The 21,176-nt window shown below is 41.3% G+C and overlaps 1 protein-coding gene across 1 annotated transcript; it reads right to left on the bottom strand.

The window, feature by feature from the left end:
* Positions 1-3,460: 3,460 nt before the first annotated feature.
* TCF21 (transcription factor 21) lies at positions 3,461-6,508 on the bottom strand. The gene is made up of 2 exons (XM_006740275.3): positions 5,771-6,508; positions 3,461-4,017 (listed from the first exon to the last, which is right to left on the bottom strand). The coding sequence occupies exons 1-2, from the start codon at positions 6,218-6,220 to the stop codon at positions 3,928-3,930; spliced, it is 540 nt and encodes a 179-aa protein (XP_006740338.1). The 5' UTR covers positions 6,221-6,508; the 3' UTR covers positions 3,461-3,927.
* Between the last annotated feature and the right edge of the window lie 14,668 nt (positions 6,509-21,176).

Genomic DNA, 21,176 nt, shown 5'->3' with positions numbered 1-21,176 from the left:
GGGAGATCTTTGCTGGGACCCTCTGCCCAACCGTCGAGTCGCAGGGGGCGTGATTTTTTTCCTTCCCTTTAGGGGTCGCAAGGGAGCCAACAGCAGTAGGGCCCTAATCCATCCAGATCTGTAACTCATCATCTGATGACTGAAATCTGTCTCAGGGGCACAAGATGAGCGCACAAACTTGGATACACGAGGGCCACACAAATCTTTTATTTTCTGAGGACGAGTGATTTGATTTCCCGACTGTCATTTAAGCATTAGGAATACAATGCGTGCCATCTTGGGGTGAATAGAAAAGTAAATGAAACTGAGGCCCAGAATATGCAGCTTCTTAAAAAATTTCCCAAATATTTTCTTTCTCTCTCTGCATTTACTTCTTTTGTTTTTTCTGAGACAGATCCCCAAACCATGATTCTCAAAGTGTGGTTCCTGGACCAGCCACACTGGGAAATTGTTAGAAACTCTGGGACCCCACCCCAGACCTCTTGAATCTGGAACTGGGGTAGGGGATGAAGCCCGATCATGGACTTCCACCAGCCACCTAGGCAATTCTGGATGTCACACACTGCAGAAGCCCTGACTTCAAAGTCTCCTTGGTCAGTATTTCCCACTGATCACCAAATATAACCAGAGGTACCAGATCTCCTTTACCACTTCTCTTTTTAGAAAGACGTCTCCAATTTGACAGTAGAAAAACCTGATAGAAGCACAATGAATTGCTTGTAAGAAGTCATACAAGCAATCAGAATGAGAGAGAGAGAGAGAAGGGGGACTTCCCCAGCTACAGGCCAGTTTTAGTGTCTGTCTACTCCTCCTGAGGACTGGAAGACATGTTTATCTTCCAAGCTTCTACAATCTGTTTTGGTTGTTCTCCTGGTTCTTTCTGAAAGCACCTTCTAAGATAGTTTTCATAATGAAGAGGCCACAGACAGGACACGCCCTACCCCTCACTCCTATCTGACAAGCAGCAAAGGAGGTCCCCATTCAGTCCCCAGCTGCCATTTGCCTCCTTTTCAAATCAAGGCACACCAGGTACCTGGATGGGACAAGGGTAAGATGGCTGTCCCAGGACAACAGACACTGGAAAGTAGGGCGTGGTGGGTGGGGGAGAGCTGGGGATCTGGCTGGCCTAAGAGAAGTGCCCATGGGGAAGAAGTGTTTAGACTGTGGATGTGTGTATCAAAGTGTTTGGGGCGGTCACATTGCCACATTCCTGGGGCTAGTGGTAGCCAAAACCCAGTCGTTCCCATAGTGTTGCCTGCTCCTTTCAGTGAACAACCGTGGGACCCCAAGGACATCCTTGCCTCTTGGCTGAGGCCCCTGTTGGCAGGCCTTCCTGACAGCAAGACCCCAGTGTAGCCCTTCTGTTTGCTGATCTCAGGCCCTGTATTTGCTCTCTGAATTCTGGGTTCTCGATTTTCAGGATAGTCACACTGGTAGAAAGCTCTAGACAAATTTGGAGAACATTGGGGAGAGGTGAAGGCGTGAGAGAGAGGGAGAAATTGTAACCTTCAGCATTGCATCAAAGAAACAAAGGTGTTTTGTTCAGGCCATAGAAGACTATTACCTGTGCACTATGAACACACACCCTTTGAGCTTCCTGAGACACTTTCAGGTCAGGGCAAGCATAGACAGCTCACATCTAGCTACTTTGTGAAAATAACTGATATTTGCACTGATCTTTTCTTTTATAAAGTGATTACACAAATATAATCTCATGTGTGTCCCACTGAGGTTTTGTGAGGCAAAAGAGGAAAAGTATGAATATTATTATTTTAACACTTTAACCCCATTTTCAGAGATGAGAAAACTGAGGATCCAAGCCCTTTCAGGGAAGACCTAGAGGCAGAACTTGGGCTTAACTCACATGTTCCCTATTCATAGCCACATGCCTCATGCTGAGAGCAAAGACTTCAAATTATAGGAAGGAGGCATAGGGCTTTTTTTTTTTTTTTTTAAGTCCATTTGCAGTTTGGGGTCCACAGAATGCACAAGCAGCAATTTCTTCTCTGTGGGCCACCTGAGTTGGGTGCTCAGAATTTTGAGCATTTGGTTTATAAGAACATGAGTGAGAGCTTGGAAATTTTGCTGAATGTGAAATGCAAACAGCTGAATCACTCTGGGACTCATCTCTGACTTGGATTCTGAATCTTGGAGCCGGGGACACTGGCCCTGTGGTTGAAGTGACGGAACACAGGAATTTGGGGAAGGTGGAGGTGGTCAGAGCTTGAAATGCGCTCCTAAAGGTCAAGCCAGGGCTGGGAGAGTCCTAGGAAAGCCAGACACCCCAAGATGTCCTCTGATGTGCAAATGACAAGCAGGCGGATTAGGAGTGAGCAAAGTTCCCAGCCCTCCGAAGGCAGAGAATTGCACTTGGTAATGCAGCAGCCTTCACCGGCAGAGAACAGCCCCGCACAGCGGTTCACCTGTCGGGACCAGGGTCGCTCGCTCCTTCCCAGAAGGCCAGGCCCAGGGTTCCACCCCCTAAGCAGCCTTGGGGTTGGTTGGAGGTGCAGGAGATGGACGGAGGGAGCTCTTACTCCAGGTACCAAATTGAGCCGAGAAAAAGAGAAAAAAAAAAAATCGAAAAGAAAGAGCAAATGAAGCGGAAGTTTCAAGGCCCTCTGCTAGGAATAACAGTATAAATAACCGAAGACGTCTTGTAAACACTGCGGTCATAACCCCGAACATTAAACAGCCCCGGTGGCATCTGGCGCATCGGCCGCTGCGGGCTGCGCTGGGGCAGCGAGTGAACCGGGTTCCAGGCTCCTCGGCCTCGCCTCTCTGTTTATCTCAACTTAATCTTCCCCAAGGAGCTGTTCCGTAGCATGGAAGATGTTTAAATTAAAACCCAGTCCGCCGGAAGTCGTGGCCGGGAGCTGAGGGGCGCTGGCTAACTGTAACCCATAGGCAGGCATGAGCGGTGTTAGAAGTAATTCGTTAATTACTAAGAAGAAATAAATAATGTATGTTGCAGCACTTCCTAAAGGTTATGGAATTTACACTTTTCATAGCTCCCGTTATTTCTTCACAGTTTCACATTATGGGTTGTTTGGGTTCATGTCTGCGCCTAGAAAGCTAAAACACGTGGAATTTACCTTCCTGCTCCTGTCATCAATTATACCGTGGAATACTTGAAAATCGGATTTTCCTTTTGGTGTGTTTTTCCCTTGAATCGTGTAACTGTTACTGTTATCCTGCTCCCCCTTTTTTGGTTCACGATTACATTATTTATAATTGTCTTAAGAGTAACCTGCAAACCTGAGATCAGAGTTTCTTTTTGGGGTTTCAGTGCAAAATGTGACCTGCACCTTCGCAGTGGAAATTGTGTTTAATCTTTTCCATCCCTAGAAGTTTGGATTGAGGTTCAAAAGAATCACTTTTATTTTCAAGGTTCCCCATAGTCCCCGCTTTCAAATCTAGATCATTTTTTTTTTGGTAAAAATCACACCACTGTCAGGGCTTTTAGCAATATAAAGAAAGATTTATTTTTGAAAGTAGCAAAACTTGTTTGAAAAAAAATATATATCTTTAAGTGAATTATTTTATAAATGTGACTGTCAAAGTCAGCTATTCTATGATCTACATTTTACAACATATTGTACAAAAGATACACACTGATAGGCTCTTATTATCTATTTATATATTTATAATTACATATTGCACTTGGACCAGCAAGGCTCGAAGAGTCATTCACGGTAGAAGTTAATAAAGTTAAATAGATGGGAATCTTTGTAAGTACAATTGATCTCCTCGGGTTTGGAAACAAATCTCCTCGTCGCTGTAAAGTGTTCTCGCGGGGGGGCGGGGGGACAGGGAGAGGAGCGTTGCGAGAGGGAAGCAGAGACAGAGAGCAGGGAGGGCAGGGGTCGCCTTCCCGGGGCCCGCTCCCCCCGGGAGCGCGCCTTTCCCAGACTCGCACCTCCAAGGTCAGGACGCTGTGGTTCCACATAAGCGGCTCGCGGTCACCACTTCTTTCAGGTCACTCTCGGGTTTCCCCGCCACCATAAAGGGCCACGTCTGCAGGAGAGAAGAGGGTGGAGGAGGTAAGCGGCCTTGGAGGAGGGGTGGGGTGGGCTCGGAGCCTGAGACCAAAGGAGAGGGCGAGGTGGGGGCAGGCAGTGAGTTGGAGAGAGGCGTTATCTCTGCAATTTGCTCGGTGTTCCAGTGCGCCCCGTGGCTGGATAAAGAAAAAGCGTTGGCGCCAAGTCACAGCTCGGGGTGGTAGAGCAAAGGGGGTTCATCCTCAGTTGTAAGAGAAACCCAAAGAGGAGGCCCTTGGAAAGACCAAAGTGGCTGGGGCAGCTGCCGGGGTAAGCCTAAGCAGGGAAGCCGAGAAGGACCTAGTGCCTAGTGGACCCCGGGTTCAAGGCGAAGTGGCCCGCGGGCCCCTCTTCTGAGGCCCTGGCCAGGTTTCCCGGCCCCCTCGCTTTCCTCCCCATCTGTTTTTCTACTGCCAGCTTCCATTTCCTCCGTCACAAAGCGGGCTTTGGACCACAGTTTCTAAATTAATTGCTGGCTCTTAAGGGGTGGGGGAGATAATGCTAATAAAAGAATATTAGGGCATATTTTATTTAAGATCATCTTCCTACTGGGCTGAGCGATCATCGCCTTTTCCCTTCCCCGAGGTGTTTTATAATAAAGCTCACTTTAGTTTCCTTATTCAAAGATGAACACAGCAGCAACTGTAAATGAAGTGATTACTTTCATTTTAGTTCCAGATTTCGAAAAGCTATTTACTCATCTTTTTTTTAGAAAAAGAATAAACTTTTAATTAGAGGGAAAAATATTTACCAGGGTAAAATGTGGTTGTGCACCCCCTCCCCCCAATTCCTGAAATCAATTCAGTGAGAAGACAATTCAAAGCTTCCAACCTCTCCCACTAGTGCTGTCCGATAAGAGGACTTTTAAGAGGAAAACCTCTCATTCTTATCATATATAAACAAAGGTGCTAGTAAGTTGTGGTCCTTGTTTTTCTTTAGAGCCTGGAAGTCTTAAAATGAAATAAAATAAAAAAGGAATTAAACTGTACTTCTTATATAGCAAAATGCATTTGAGAGAAATTAGCCTCAATGAGCATTACGGGTTTTTTTGTAACATGTTTTTAAATCCTCAACGAGAGTGGCCTATTTTAATATTATTTATTATATTTTAATATCACTTATTACACTAATATTTGTGAGAATTTACTGATTAGGCTGATATTTGTTAGAACTTCTGGGATTTATAAATGTTAATCTACCTATAAGAGAAGCGCCGAATATTTACGTAGTTGGGGACTTACATGACAATTACGGGGCCATGAATTTGTCTGTATCTAATGGTCCTAAATATACCTGGGAAAGAAACAGAATTGGGTGTTTTTATGTACAAAAATGAGAAGGGGAAAATCAAGGTTCTCCTTCAGCTAAAAGAAGAATACAGGGATTCACAAAATGCCTTCTAGGCGCGCAGCATCTGGCCGGTGTTCCCTGTGCCACACCAGCCCTGACGGCGCTGGCGCGGGTTCGGGGATCCCTCCTCTTTGCCAGCTCAATACACTTGCAAACTCTTAATTGGGCTGCCACGTCAAACACTCGCATAAATCATCCCCGCTCCGGCAGCTTGCAGAGCAGAGAGCGAGGGCGGTGTGGGAGCTCCTGCAAAGGTCCCCAGAGGCGCGCCGGGCTGGTGGCGGCCGAGGTGCGCGCACAGCCACCCCGCAGACGCGGCTGCGGGCGCGCTGGCGGGGGCAATCGGGTCGCCGCAGCGGCGTCGGCATCGGCGGACTTACCAGGTTGACCGGGTGAATGTAACCGTTCTCGTACTTGTCGTTAGCCAGGATCTGCCTCAAGTGCGCGATGTAGCTGGACGCCAGCCTGAGCGTGTCCAGCTTGGAGAGCTTGGTGTCCGGGGGGACCCAGGGCAGGGTGGTCTTGAGCCTGGAGAAGGCCTTGCTCAGCACCCGCATCCGGGCCCGCTCGCGCGCGTTGGCCGCGTTGCGCTGGACCTGCTTCCCCTCCTGGCTGACGCCGCTCAAGGGGCTCTTCTTGGTGGGCGCCTTCCTCCTCTTGCCCAGGCCTCCGCGGCCCTTCTGGGGAGACCCCGCCTCGCAGTTGGAGCTCTCCTCGGTGCTCTCGTTGGAAGTCACAAACTCTTTGCTCGAGTCCATTTTCAGCCCGTCACAGTCCAGCATCTCCACTTCTTGAAGATCCTCCACATCGCTGAGCGAGCCGGTGGACATGTTTGGGGGAGCGGATGGGGGGGGGGATGAGAGAAAGAGAGAGAGAGAGCGAGCGAGCGCGAGCGAGCCCCAAACCAGTGGGCCCCCGGGTGTGGAGTATGAAGCAGCCACCTCGGGTTGGGAATTGGAGTTGGGGTCTGGTTGAGTCTCACTCCCCTTTCCCCTTCGCAGAGTTGTGAGAAGGAACCCAGAGGGCTTCTGCGGGGAGGAACCCGGCTCTGTTTCCCCACCCCCGGAGTCGTGGCCGCAGAGGAGTGTGAGAGAGCACTGAGGAATTTGGTGGACACTAGGAATTTATCTGGGGAATAGAGAGGCGGATCCTCGTAGCCCAGGGGAGGGGCCTGCAAGGCCCCAGCAGACTCTTAGACCCTTTTCACAACCAGAGGGAAACTCTTATGCACAGACCCTGATTTCCAACTTGCAATGTAAATCAACTCAACTGCAACACGCAAATACCAGCCACCTTCTTCCACTTTAGCCAAGGAGAGCGCCCCACCCACAGCCCCTCTCCAGGGCCATCTCCTAAGGCCTGCTTTCCCTCTTAAGAGGTCTTAGCTGGTTGTTACTGAGGACTTCAGAAAAACGACCAGATCCTTTTGCTCTATCTGGGCCTTCCAAACACAAATCTCACAAGCATCCCCCTGTCCCCTCTTCCCCGCAATTAAAACACCAATTAAAATCCAGACAGCAGTCAACTCCTGCCTGCCAACACCCCTAAGACTCTGGCTTTACCAAGATATCTTCCCACCTTAACCGGGGTAAATTAACAAAACAAGTGCTTCACTGAATCTTTAGGGTGATGCAGAGAAAGTACCAAAACATCCATCTGCACCTGGTCACTTTAAAGCTATGATGGACCTGCCTGTGTGCACACAAACATACTTGACGATCGCACACGCAGGACAACACACACAGTTTAGTGGGAGTGGCGGTGGTGAGATAGAGTCCCACCAGTGTGTGGAAAGCATTTTGTTAATTGATAATCTTTTCTTTTCTTTCTTTCTTTTTTTTTTTTTTAAGATTTTATTTATTTATTTGACAGAGAGAGACACAGTGAGAGAGGGAACTCCACAAGCAGGGGGAGAGGGAGAGGGAGAAGCAGGCTTCCCGCCTAGCAGGGAGCCTGATCCTGGGCTGATCCGAGGACCCTGGGATCACGACCCGAGCCCAAGGCAGACGCTTAAGGACTGAGCCACCCAGGTGCCCCGATAATCTTTTCTTGACAAAATTAAAACTTTCCCCTAAAATTCTTTCTAGAAATGCATTTAATAATGTCTTAAGAATCTTAGCGGCTCTCAGATACTATCTTGCCTGGGACTTGTTTTCACCCTCCCAATGCCTTGGCCTCCTCCTTAGGGCCTCTTTGCTACCCAGGTTCCCCACCTGAAACTGGTATTACAGAATACTAAGCAGTATTATCCCTTTGGGCAAAGGTTTTTTTTTTGTTTTGTTTTGTTTTGATTTTTGTTTTTTCCTTTCTCTAACTCCAGCCTGGACCCTCTTTCCTGGAGAAGAAGAAAATCTGGAGAGTAAGTAGAAAAGCAAAGGGAACCAGAAACCAAGAGATTGCATAAAATCGATGAAATAAAATTGGAGAGACGTAACGCATGCATCTCTCTTACTGATTCTTCTCCAGGTTTTCTTCCCTTGCAAGTAGGCATCGAAGACAAGGGGCTGGAGCAACGTGTAAGAGCAGCTTCTGAGCTTTTGGCTCATGGTCTGTACCCCTCTCCTACATTCAGATATCATATCTCTAATCCTGGCTCAGCTGGGAATTCACTAACCTCTAACGTTTTGTTTTGTTAGCAGGGTCTTGTTTGCTTTCCCCCATGCTGTAAACTAAACAGATTGTCAGCAAATCAGTCTTTATTAATGAATTAGTGAGAACCCCTCCCCATAATATCTTTGCCCAGGATCCAAAATTTGTTAATCACCAGTGTAGAGATTTATGAGCTCTCTTATTTTCTGTTGTTTGTGCAGGTGGAGATTTAAATGACCATATCCACCACCAAGATTTATTGTGAGAGTGATTGATGTTATAAACCAGGAACAGGACTCTTCCCACAGCAGGGATGACAGAAATATCAAGTTGAAGTTGCCTTTGTCCGCCTGCACAACTGACCCAGTACTACAACACAGAAAAAGTATAATAATTTAATCTGAGCTCCAAGACAGCATGAAGAGAACACCCAGCAGGCCTGTGAAACATTTCCCCACTGATTCCCAAACTAGTTTCTTTGATTTTCCCTCCCTTTTCTTGCTCTTAGTTAGGAAGACATGAAAGTTATTTTTAGGCTAAAAGAAATATGTGAAAGTAGGCATCGGCCAGCACTTTGTGAAATGTGTGTTTGTGCAGCTACTGAGATATCTGCAAACTAATCACGATTTATTTATTTATTTATTTATTTATTTATTTATTTATTTATTTATTTATTTATTTATTGGGGCTCTGGAGTGGAATCATAGTTAAGAATCAGAACTATGGCCTTACCACATACCAAGCTATTAAGCTGTATAGATTTTGCTTCTCTAAGCACTCTCTTTTGGCGGGGGGGAGGATCTGGTTTTCTGCCACACCTCAGTTGGTAGACTGCTCAGGCTGTTTGGGGGACAGCAACAATCATAGAAATAAGGACCGCTGAAAAGATTTCTGCTATTTTTTCAAGGTCTGAAACTTAAGAAGAGCAATTTCTGGAAGAGAGCAGAACTAGCTTCATGCCACAAATTGATTTATGTGCCTAGCAATTATTGTTTTTTTAGATAAATGAGAATTAAGTCCACTTATCTTGGGGTGATACACTGGGTTGATAATGAACTTTGGGGTGTTTGTAAACACTCTCCAAGGGATGGTTACCAGTTTGGGATGTGAAGATGTGAAGAAGGCTGTTATTTAGGTATCTTGATGTGAAGTCTTGAAGAAAGTACATTAATATAAATAATACTTTTTTCTTTCCTCTTGACATTTTGTGTCTATCCCTGCTAATAAACACGAAGGGACAAATGGGTGGGAGAAATGCCTTATTGGATTCTACTAAGAAAACCAGTTAGGCTGTAACTTAAGCTGTGCCAAATTCTCCCCAAATATAAACTATATTCTGTGAGAAGAGAGGCACTTTTTGAGAAGCTGTATTAACTCTTTCGATAACAAGAGAAATACTTTGAACATTACTGTTTCAAAACGCCAACTAGAAAGCTCATGGTTTGAAAGCACGAGGTAGTTACTAAAAGCTCTTGCCTTACTTTTAAGAGAGAGTTTATGCCCCAGAGACATCTGGCCAATTTGCTGCACACTTCTAACGATTTGTTTTGCAAGAAAGACTATCTTTGAAAGATTTCAGTGCTAAGGAAAATCTATCTCCAAAGGTTGTAAAATGAAGATTAGGTGTGGAATGTGTCCTTGAACTTAAATCCTGGTTTATCAACTGATAAATTTTCAGGAAGTTCAAATTTGATTCAGTTGTGCTTGGATAAAATAATTTGCTTCCTTTTTTTATGAGAAGGAAAACATCACAGGCTTCTTTCTAACTGACTTCATATGCCATCACATTCTTTTTCCCAGGGGAGGGGGGAATTATGTCTTCAAATTAAAAATTTAGTTCTTTTCTCATACTCTCCATTTTTTGGCCAGAAAGTACACAGGCTGGCAAATTGACGAAACTGCCAATTCTGTTTTTTCCCCTTCACTTCTAATGAACACCTCCTGTTGTGTTATTCTCTTTACTTAATGGTGACCATCACTTCAACAATGTCTGGACTTTCTGCGCAAATCAGTGCTTCTTTCTCCATTCAACAAAATTGTTACTGTACCCTTTGCTGCTAATTGAGTGTTTTCCATCTCCTGCTCATAAGCCTATTGAAATCTGATTTTATTTTTTTTTACTTTTTTTTTTTTGAGAGGGCGTGGCAGGGGGCGCTGAGGGAGATAGAATCTTAAGTAGACTCCACGCCCAGTGCAGAACCGGACTTGGGGCTCCATCTCATGGCCCTGAGATCATGACCTGAGTAGAAATTAAGAGTCAGACCTTTAACTGACTAAGCTACTCAGGTGCCCCTCCCTTTTTAAAATTACATTTTTAACTTAATTTATAAAGTGAGCATTATCTCTCCTTACGTGTTCCAAATAGTAATGGTGCTGGCCTGTCATATTTGGCAGCTAAAGTGAGTAGAGCCCTAGTGAGTGAGATTGGTGACTATCTAAGGAGGTCAATATAGTGATGCGGGGTGTTGCTGTTATCTTTATCTGACATCAATTATGATCAGCAATCAGAAGTCCTCTTCATGTTCACCTACCCCCTCTGCCCTTTCTGCATTTTATTCAATGGATTGTAGCCTCAAACCCATAACACTAAGATTTAAAGCTGGCAAAAACAAACAAACAAACAAAAAGCAAAACAAAAACCCCCACAACAACAGTAAAGTTCAAAGAAAGTCCAAACTCATCATGGATTTTAGATCCAAGAAGCAACCTTGCATCCCACATGCTCCCTGTGACTTTAAGAGCAGCCAAGCCTGTGCACATGAAGGACAGAGTTTACCTTAAGAAGCAAGTGGGCTGAAGGAAACTCAGGCAGATAGTGAGAGGTAAAACTTCACAAATTCAATTTCATGTCCTCCCAATCCTAGAATAATTGTATCAGACCTACTCGATATCAGGAAAAAAGGGGAGGAAAACCTGAACAACCCTCTAGTCAGGTACTGGGTGAGGATCTCTGCCTCCATTCTTCTATCTTATGTAGCATCTCTCCTTTCTGTTGTCACTATTAAGGAAAGAGCTGCTATATGAAATGAAAATCTTAATGGAGATGTGTGCCAGAGACTTCCCACCCATAACAATGAAGTTTTAGAAAAGCTTGCTTGAAGATGACTTGTCTGTATCTTAATGTAAAGCCTGAGAGCAAATCCTCCCAAATTCTCCGAAAAAGAATAAATCTTGAGGATTACATGAAAGATACCTGTAAAACACATATATGTTAAACATGTTTATTGATGGCTATAAAACAGAGATGGGACAACTTGCTGTCAACCTCCTTCCTGGCAGGTTAGGAGAAGATGTGCCCGAGAATCGAAACCTATTTCTGGTGATTATCTCCTTGTGATTATGTCCCTGTGGCAGGTGTTTTTCGGCTTGAGGAGTGAAGAGTCATGGAGATTAGTTCACAGGACCAGCAGCTAAGTACTGACTCCTGACCTCAGGAACATGAAATATTTCCAACTGATGTACTATTTTTAAGTGGAGCCCTAAAGTAATAGATTATCAGAATTGGAAGGGCTGAGGACCAAGGAAGTCCTAAATGATCAAGAATTCTGTACAGATTCACATAAGTCATCCATGACCGAATTGTCACTTGAACAATGTGTCCTGATTTGCCTTGTAATGCTCCTTCCACAAAGCCAGAGCGCTTTGAATTCTTTTTCCTATTTGAATAACAATAAGATATATGGGAAAACTTATATTCTGTTATCCCCTGTAACAACTGAATCCTGAATTATATAAAATGAGAGAGATTTAAGCTGTCCCTGGGTGTAACGCTTAGAACCCTGTCTAAAGGGGTTTTAGTAATGTGAGTTCTAGAATAACCTTGTTAAAATCTCATCTCTACTATGAGGGCCTGATGGGCAGGCCAAGGGCCACTCATTTAATGAGCACATCAACCTTCTTTTCTCCATCTCCTCTGCTAAACTCTGGTTCAAGTCATCAAAATCTTTTACTCAGATGAGTATAAAAGTCTCCTAGAGGACCTTTTGTTCCCATTTCTGCCCTTCTAAAATCCATTTCCAACAGAGTGGCCCAAGTTATTCTCCTGCTTCAAATCCCTTAAAGCTTCCCATTATGTTTGATATAAAGTCCAAATTCCTTATCATGGCTGGCATGACTCTACTTTGCTTACCACCTTCCAAGCACACTGGCCATGTCTGTGTCCCTCAATGACACCGTATCATTGCTTACCTTGGGACCTTAGTCCCTGTTCTTTCTGTTTGGCTGCTTCTCTTTGGCTCTCTGCATGGTTGGCTCCTTATTTTTCAGGTCTGAGTTCAAACGTCACCTTCCATACAAGAACTTCCCTGAACATCCTCTTAGGAATATTTTTGTCCCATCATCCCATTTTACTTATTAGTAATAAATAATAGAAGTCAACATTTACCAAATGTTTACCACAAATCAGACACTCTTGTCAGGATTTTCCAGATTAACCCATTTAATTCTAATAGCAACTTTGTGAGATAGGAATCTTACAGATAAGAAAACTGATCACAGAGAGATTAAGAAATGTGTTTCATTCAGAAAGTTGCTGTTCCAGTTGTCTATTGCTATGTAATAACCCAAAATAGTGACTTAAGTTATTTCTCTTATTTCTGTGGGTTGACCAGTTTTCGTGGGTGGTTCTTACTTGGGGTGTCTCATGTTGTCGCAGCCGGACGGTATCTGGAGCTGGAGTCATCTGAAGGCTTGATTAGGCTGAAAATCAAAGGTGACTTCTTCTTTATTCACATATCCAGGGTCTCAGCAGGGATGGCTAGAACAGCTAGGGCCTGGCAGGGCATCTCTCTCTATACAGCCTCTCCACATGGCTTCCTCAGCCTGGCAGTCTCACGTGCCTGAACTTCTTACATGGTAGCCGGCCTCCTTCAGAGTGAACATTCTACAAGACACAGATGGAAGCTAAAAGTCTTCTTATGACCTAACTTCTGTCTCATTCTGTTGGTCAAAATCAAGTCATGGGGCCTTCCGAGAGTCAAGGGGAGGGACCTATACAATAATATGAATACCAGGAGGTATGGTTCATTGGCTGGGGTATGGATGGTTGATGTCATCCTTGGAGGCTGTTTACTACAGTGAATAAATGGCAAATCTAGGTTTAAACACAATCTGAGAGAGCCTTATTTTAAATAGCTAATATGTCCTCAAATTATTTCGTTTAATTGTGTTTACTTTATTGTTGTCTGTTGACTCCCCTTCCTCCCTCCTCACTATAGTGCAAGTTTTAGGAGTTCAGGGACGTTGTGTCCCTTGCTCAGTTTTATGCTCAGAGCCTAGAGCAGGGCTGATATATAATATGCACTCAATAAATAGTTGGCAAATGAATGAATGAATGTAGACCATAGCATATGGAAGGTACACTGTAAACAGTAAGATATGCACATTATTTAGACTACTAACTCCAAAAATATGGTGGCTCAGACAAACTACAAATTTACTTCTCTCTCTCTCTCTCTTATCTGTGCAGACCTAGGCGGGTGGTCCAGGGTGGATGAGTGACTGCTCCACAAAGACACACTGAGACTCGGGTTCCTTCTGTCTTGTTACTCTGTTGTCCCGAGCGGAAGTGCCTACCCATAAATAGGTGAAGTCAGCTTACCTTTACCCTTAACACTTCTCAGGGAGGGGGAGAAAGAGGGTGAAGGGCAAGTGGATTTCTTATAATAAGATCTGGAAGTTAGACATATCACTTCTGCTCCTGTCATATTGGCTTCTTTAGCTGGAAAAGGAAAAGTTTGGAAATACAGTCTCTAAATATGCTCAGCTTAAACTCAGAGTTAGGGGAATCCATTAGTAAATAGAAGGAAAGCCAATTCAGTCTCTGGCAGTATATTTGTAGCATAAAGGATTAAGTTAACATATATGGAATAGTAGAATAGTTTGTTTGACTTTGATAGAAAAATGCAGATCACAATTCTATGAAGTTTAAAATTAGTTCAAATCAAGTATTAGTGGGCTTCAGTTCGTTGGAGCTCAGAAAAATATTTAATAACCTACCTTTGACTGTGTATGCGAGAACACTCATCAATGTGGGTCATTCCAACCAACATTGTCACTAATTTCTACTTAGTAAATGGCTTTATAAAGTTATTGTTTTTGAGGATAGACCAGTGAAAAATGTGCAAGTTGTTAAGGCTATTACTAACAACCATTAGCCTTCACTAAAGCCCTCTAAGTTGCTTGTTTAATTTCTATCAATTTCATCATGTGGTGGCAAGTTTGAGAGTAAGTGGAAAGCTTTTTTCTCTCTTTTTTATTTTTTATTTATTTTTTTAAAGATTTTTATTTATTTATTTGACAGAGATAGAGCACAGATAGTCAGAGTGGCAGGCAGAGGGAGAGGGAGAAGCAGGCTCTTTGCTGAGCAGTGAGCCCGATGCGGGGCTCGATCCCAGGGCCCTGGGATCATGACCTGAGCTGAAGGCAGATGCCCAACTGACTGAGCCACTCAGGTGCCCCTCTCTCTTTTTTTAAAAAAAATTATTTTTCTGACATACTTTCAAGATTTGATAATAGTTTACTGTCTCAGGTTGGGCTGCCATAGCAAACTTATGTTCTTATAGTTCTGGAGGCTGGAAGTCCAAGATCAGGCTACCAGCATGGTTGGTGTCTGGTGAGAGCTCTCTTCTTGGCTTGCAAATGGCTGCCTTCTCCCTGTATCTTCACATGGTCTTCCCTCTGAGTATATGCAATGAGAGAGATCTTTCTCTCTTCTTCTTATAAGGCCACCAATCCTATTGGACCTACTCTTATGACATCATAACTTTAATTACCTCCTAAAAGTCTTATCTCCAAATGCAGTCACAGTGGGGCTAGGGCTTCAACATATGAATTTGGCAAGGCAGAGGAGAGAACACAAATCAGTCCATAGCGTTTATCTTTAGAAATTGTAACTGGAAAAATGTGTTTTTTAATTCATTATTATTTCCAACTTCCAAATTACTCAGGATTAAGAAAAGATATGCCTAGGACACTTGTGTCATTTGAGGGCTTACTGTATATCAATGTCGTTATACCAGGGTCAGTGCCAACAATAAGAATAACAAATTTCCAGCATTGTTTGTCTCGGTTTTCTTTTTGAGGACACTAGGAGGAAGAGCTTTAAATCCAGATTCATGGTCTATGACGAGGAGGGTCATCTGATACTCATTGCTAAAATTTGCAAAGGGTAATCCTCCTAGAGAAAGTGGGACCATTCTTTAGTCAGAAGCTCTAAATCAATTCTAAAGAACCCATTAGTAGAAGAATCTAGGAATTCTTTATCTGCTGCCTTTGAATATACCACACAGCTCCCACACAGAAATAGACATGGGTTAGATCAATTCAGTAATAAAATTTGCCAAACGTTTTTGGGGGATTACTTATAGACAAAACAAACAGTGGATTAACTACACTGGGGTCTTTTTAACTGGTCACTGTGACATATTTTAGACAAAGCCAGTATTATTTTCAGCTAGAATGTTAGGCAGATACAATAACTTCCCCTCACATGAATAAGCGAGTTCTTTTTTCTTTTAACCCAATTGCAAAACTGACCACAATGAGATAATCCACCCAAAAAAGGTAGAGTAAAACACTTCTCAAATGAATTTTGGCAGAAGAGTGAACTAAGTGTTAAAGGGACAATATAATGCTCACATCCCACTGAATTATAAAAACATGAATGTCCTTAAAATGATCATGAGTTTTGCTCTTCTTATCCTTTTCTCTTAAGTTGCTGTAACAGAGTAGAACACTTTTGTATTGTGTATGAAGAGACCAGGTCCAACTTCTGCTTACACAACTAACTAGTCATGTGAACTCGAACAAATCTCTTAATTTAATTTTGCTGGGTTTCAGTGTCCTGTTTAACGTGGTGACAGTAGGGATGGACCCAATATTTGGGGTGCATTAATGGAGATGATATACGTAAAGTGATTTAGTTTAGTGCTTAACACGTAGTAAACACTTATAAATATTGGTGATGGTAGGTGTTATGATAATTATCTCTAAGGCTCTTTTTGACAGTAGCATTCTGGATTTTTTTTTTTTTTTCATTTTCACTTTGGGATAGAGGTAGAATTATAAGAGATATAAGCCTTTGAATAAGAATAACAACAACACACAACAAACAAACACCTTCTCTAAAAACAAAACCCTAAAAAAGTGTGTGTGGTCAAGGAGGAGGAGTAGTTTCAATAAAACCTAGAATTCTCTTATTTTGGATGAAAAGCAGCTGTGGTCTCAGTCATAAAATTAAAATTCTATTCAGTATTAAGTTATGACTACTTTAATCTTTCCCTTTACTTCCTGGTGATTTGAAGGATTGTTTCATTAACAATCGTTCTCCCCTCCCCCCACAAAATTTAATTTATTTAGTCCAGATCATGGTGGAACAAAGATACAGTATAGTAAGGGCCTCACAGCAAGTCAGTTATATCACCAAGCATTTGACCCTGGAGAAAAAATCACAACTTTCTACTATGCAAGTAACTTTGCTTTTTTTTTTTTTAAAAAAAGCTATCACCAAAGATTAAATGTTAGATACAACCACTTTTATTTGGGGTGGTTATTTTAAAATTGATACTGGGTTAGCATCCCTTTTGAATTTTTTTGTGACTTTTAAGAAATGTTAAAATTCTATTAATAAATGATTTTCCCTTTTGCCTGGGTATGGGTACATTCTAAATCATTGCTTAGGTTTCTTACAAAAGAAAATGAACTATTTATAACGAACATGATCTGCTTCCTATTTTTGGTTTAGTATTACCAACTTCGAAAATTTTAGATCTCAGTAAAACAAAACAAAACAAACAAACAAACAAAATTGTTCTCACCAACAGCTAAAATGATCACATCCTAGAATCCTGGCCTCCAAGTTCATTCTCATAGAGAAAGGCCAATACCTTGAATAACCCTTATCTTTGGTATTCATGACTGACAAACAAATTCAGAGATTTTAAAGCACAAGACTTGTCCTCATTTCCTAGGCCTGCTATAACCAATTACCATAAACTGAGTGACTTAAAACAATAGAAATTTATTCTCTCACAGTTCCTGAGTCCAGAAGCTGAAAATCAAGATGTTCATAAGGCCATGTTCCCACTGAAAGCTCTAGAGAAGTATCCTTCCTTGCCTCTTCCAGCTTCTGGTGGCCCCACGTGTTCCCTTGCTTGTGACCACATTTTTTGCTCTTCATCTTACCATCACAGAGACTTCTCTCTGTGTTTCTGCATCCTTTCCTGTCTTTTATAATCATACTCTCATTAATTTAGGGCAAACTCTAGTCCAATATGATCTCATCTTGATTCTTACCTTAATTATATCTACAAAGATTCTATATCTGGATAAGGTCACATTCTGAGGTTCTGGGTGGACATGACTTTTGGGGAGATACTTCAACCCACTAGAAGTCTCCATTTTGTGATTTACACTACATATGACCATGACCAAGAGTCTCAAACTGGGTCCCCATGGACTGAAAAAATACGAGTGGATAAAAGAATATATTTAGTCATTTATTTGCATAATGAAGAAATTTAGACTTACATTAGATCTTTATATATATGGAAAATGCAGCCAAACTTTACTTCTAGTGATGAGGGGGGAACCCCCAATCAATAAACCAAACATACAATAATGCTTTTTAAAGTGACACTCTTAAATAAAAGTTTTAAACTTACAGAACAGAAGGAAAATAATCATATCTTTTTAATAATATATTTACATCTGATTTCCCATTAAATGGGGACAGGTAATAGAATCATGAAGCCTCTATTTTAATGTTACTCAAATACATACTTTATTATTTTAATTTTTATATATGTATTTATATTCATATACATTTCAAGTATTATGAAAGATCTAGTCTTAAAAATTATCTAAGAACTGAACCAACTATTGCATGTATTGTTCATTATTTTGCCTTTAAGCCAAAATTTTTAAAATTAGTCTATAGTTATATTAAGAAAAGCATGAAACACTTAAGAGTTTCACCTTTGAATTTTTTATCTCTACCAAGTAACTATTTGATTCCAATTATTTTGCATTCTTAGCTCTCTCTTAAATTGCCTTCCTTTAAAAAGTGTTCAAAGTCTTGCAGCAATGTCCACAATAGCCAAATTATGGAAAGAGCCCAGATGTCCATCGACAGGTGAATGGATAAAGAAGATATGGCATACGCGCGCACACACACACACACACACTGGAATATTACTCAACCAACAAAAAGGAGGAAATCTTACCATTTACACTGATGTGGTTGGAGGGTATTATGCTGAGTAAAATAAGTCAATCAGAGAAAGACAATTAGCATATGGTTTCACTTGTATGTGAAATTTAATAAACAAAACAAAGGAACATAGGGGAAGGGAAGGAAAAATAAAATAAGATGAAGTCAGAGAGGAAGGCAAACCATAAGAAACTCTTAACTATAGGAAACAAACAGGGTTGTTGGAGGGGAGGTGGGTGGGAGGATGGGGTAACTGGCTCATGGACATTAAGAAGGGCATGTGAGGGGTGCCTGGGTGGCTCAGTCGTTAAGCGTCTGCCTTTGGCTCAGGTCATGATCCCGGGGTCCTTAGATCGAGCCCTGCATTAGGCTCCCTGCTCTGCAGGAAGCCTGCTTCTCCCTCTCCCTCTGCCCCTGCTTGTGTTCCCTCTCTCTCTGTGTTTCTTTCTCTGTCAAATAAATAAATAAAATCTTTAAAAAAAAAAAAGAAGGGCATGTGATCTAATGAGCACTGGGCATTATATGCAACTGAGAATTTACTGGACTCTACATCTGAAACTAATGACACATTATATGTTAATTAATTGAATTTAAATAAAATAAGTTATAAAAAAGAAAGTGTTCAAAGTCAACATCTAATGCTGGATAATCTTAGAATAAATATGGTACCCCTCCTCATTCCTTGTGGACTTTTATCCATTGGATCAAAATCTCATAGATTTCCCAAATAATAGATAGCCTTAGAAATAGTATGCAAATTTGGTGGCATTTCTTTTGTTTTCTTATTTATGATAAATTTTTTTTCATTGTGGAAGAAGTCTGGTGAAACAGATTCCTTTCTTTCTTTTTTTCCTTTGTGTTCTTTCAGTTGTGTTATTACTTCTACACTGAAACGTCAGGATATGCTCTCTTTTTTAGATTTAAAAATCTTAATTTAAAAGATGACATCAATATGGTACAACCAATGAAAATTTATTCTGGGCACAGGTAAACGTCTGTGTTATTTGGCTATTTGGTGGAAGCTAGAGCCAGTGAGGACCTGGGTCCACTCCAACCAGCTGCTCTGCCCAGCTCAAGTGCTCTTCTGTCCTCATCTCTGCTCACAGAACCTAGCTCACCACTGGAACAGCTAACGGAATTTCCCTTCTTTTTCATGATACAGCAAATCTTGGGAGTACACAATATTTTCTTCTTTTTTAAAAATTTTAAGAAGATTTTATTTATTTGAGAGAGAGGGTGAGCGACAGAGAGAGCACGAGTGGGGTGGAGGGACAGGGAGAGAGAGAGAGAGAGAGAAGCAGACTTCCTGCTGAGCAGGGAGCCCCACTTGGGGCTCTGGGATCATCATGACCTGAGCCAAAGGCAGATGCTTAACTGACTGAGCCACCCAGATGCCCCACAACATTTTCTTCTTAACACTGACAAATACAAATTAAGAAAAGAATGAATAACTGCTCTTTATAAGAGCCATTCATGGTAAAATTGAAAATAAGTAAATCAAATACAAACACAGTTACAAATGAAAGAAGGGTGTGTTTGAATCAAGGATTCCATTGTGAAAATATAAATTTGTAAAACATTAATTTAAAGGTCTTCTGAAAGCAAGAGACCAGATATTTATTCTGGCATTTGCCTTTAATTATGGTATTTATGATATTCGGTTGAAATTATTATTTAATGGTTTTAAATATCAGATTCTAGTCTCAGTGAACTTTGGGACTGATTTCAACTTTAGCATGGAAATAAAAGCATATTTCTCTTCTTTCCTTGCAGGATATTGTTAGGACAAAAGTTCTTGGCTTGGACTGTAGATTCGTAGAAATTATGGAATGACTTCAGTGGTATAGATAGAGCATGGGACATCACACAATGAGCTTTCTGGTGTCTATGAATTTATATTTTAATGCTTTGCAGTGTTTTGGGAAACATAATTGCAGTACATGACCTTGGTGGGTTGAAGAATAGGGTAGAGATGACAAGCAAACACTTTTCTTCTACAGTTTTCTTTTTATCATCGGGTCTTTGGTGAGATATGAGAACTGATTTAGATCTTGAACAGCAACTTATACTAACAGAAACCCACTAAATTGGTGGGAGAAATACTAAAACCTGACCTTCCTGAGACATTCTTTAGGTGTGTTATCATCATTAAATTATTTAGTGATGTTTGGTTCAGCTGTGTTCTTTTATTTAAAAAATAGAACATATATAAAAACAACTCATGTTGTATTAGACGTTATCTTCAGTACTAGAGTGTTATTGACACAAACCATGTGAAACTAGTTAAAAGAATATTGTTATCTTAAGCTTCTTTGGTTTTTTTTTATCCTTTACCTATAAAAAATATAGGAATAAAACATTCTTTCTCACACCCCAGAATGTTCATGAATTTTTAAAGCAAGTGATTGGTATTTGTTTTGTTTTGTTTTAATTATTCCAAGTGCCCTAGAAACTCATTTCTATTGAGAAACCAAATACCTGGACCAATATTCTTTTTGTCATAATATAAAAAAAGAAATGTCATGCAAACAGGCTGATGGCTAGTTGTAAGCTGGCAGCACTCTCTGTCATCCTACAATTTTCTCTACAGGGAAAACATTGAAAGTGATGATGCCTTTTCTTTGATTGCTTGTTTCTGGAATGTTAAACTCTCAACCAACACACTTCACTTACATTGTTTCTGTCTATATAAAACCATTAGGGGGAACTTTCAACAGTAGGACAACCCAGTGCCAGTTTTTTTCCCCCCTGAAATATAAAGATAACTGATAAAACTGGTATTTTGGGAAAAAGCTTAAATGATGTAAACAGTTGCCTTTCTTCTCTGTTAGACAAATATAATTATAAATTAAAAAATATTTTTGAATATTTTAGCTTTTTTATATTTCTTATCTTTTAGTTTTAGGTCTCGTCCATATTCAGGTAAAAATGCTCTGTTTTATTTAAAATTATATCCAAAAGAGGGGGCCAAATTGTCTTCTTATTTT

Source organism: Leptonychotes weddellii, chromosome 8, assembly GCF_054177405.1.
Source record: "Leptonychotes weddellii isolate Sample4059 chromosome 8, ASM5417740v2, whole genome shotgun sequence".
Taxonomy (NCBI): domain Eukaryota; kingdom Metazoa; phylum Chordata; class Mammalia; order Carnivora; family Phocidae; genus Leptonychotes; species Leptonychotes weddellii.
Note: the sequence above shows the minus strand (reverse complement) of the source record. Positions and strands in the feature narration are given on the sequence as shown.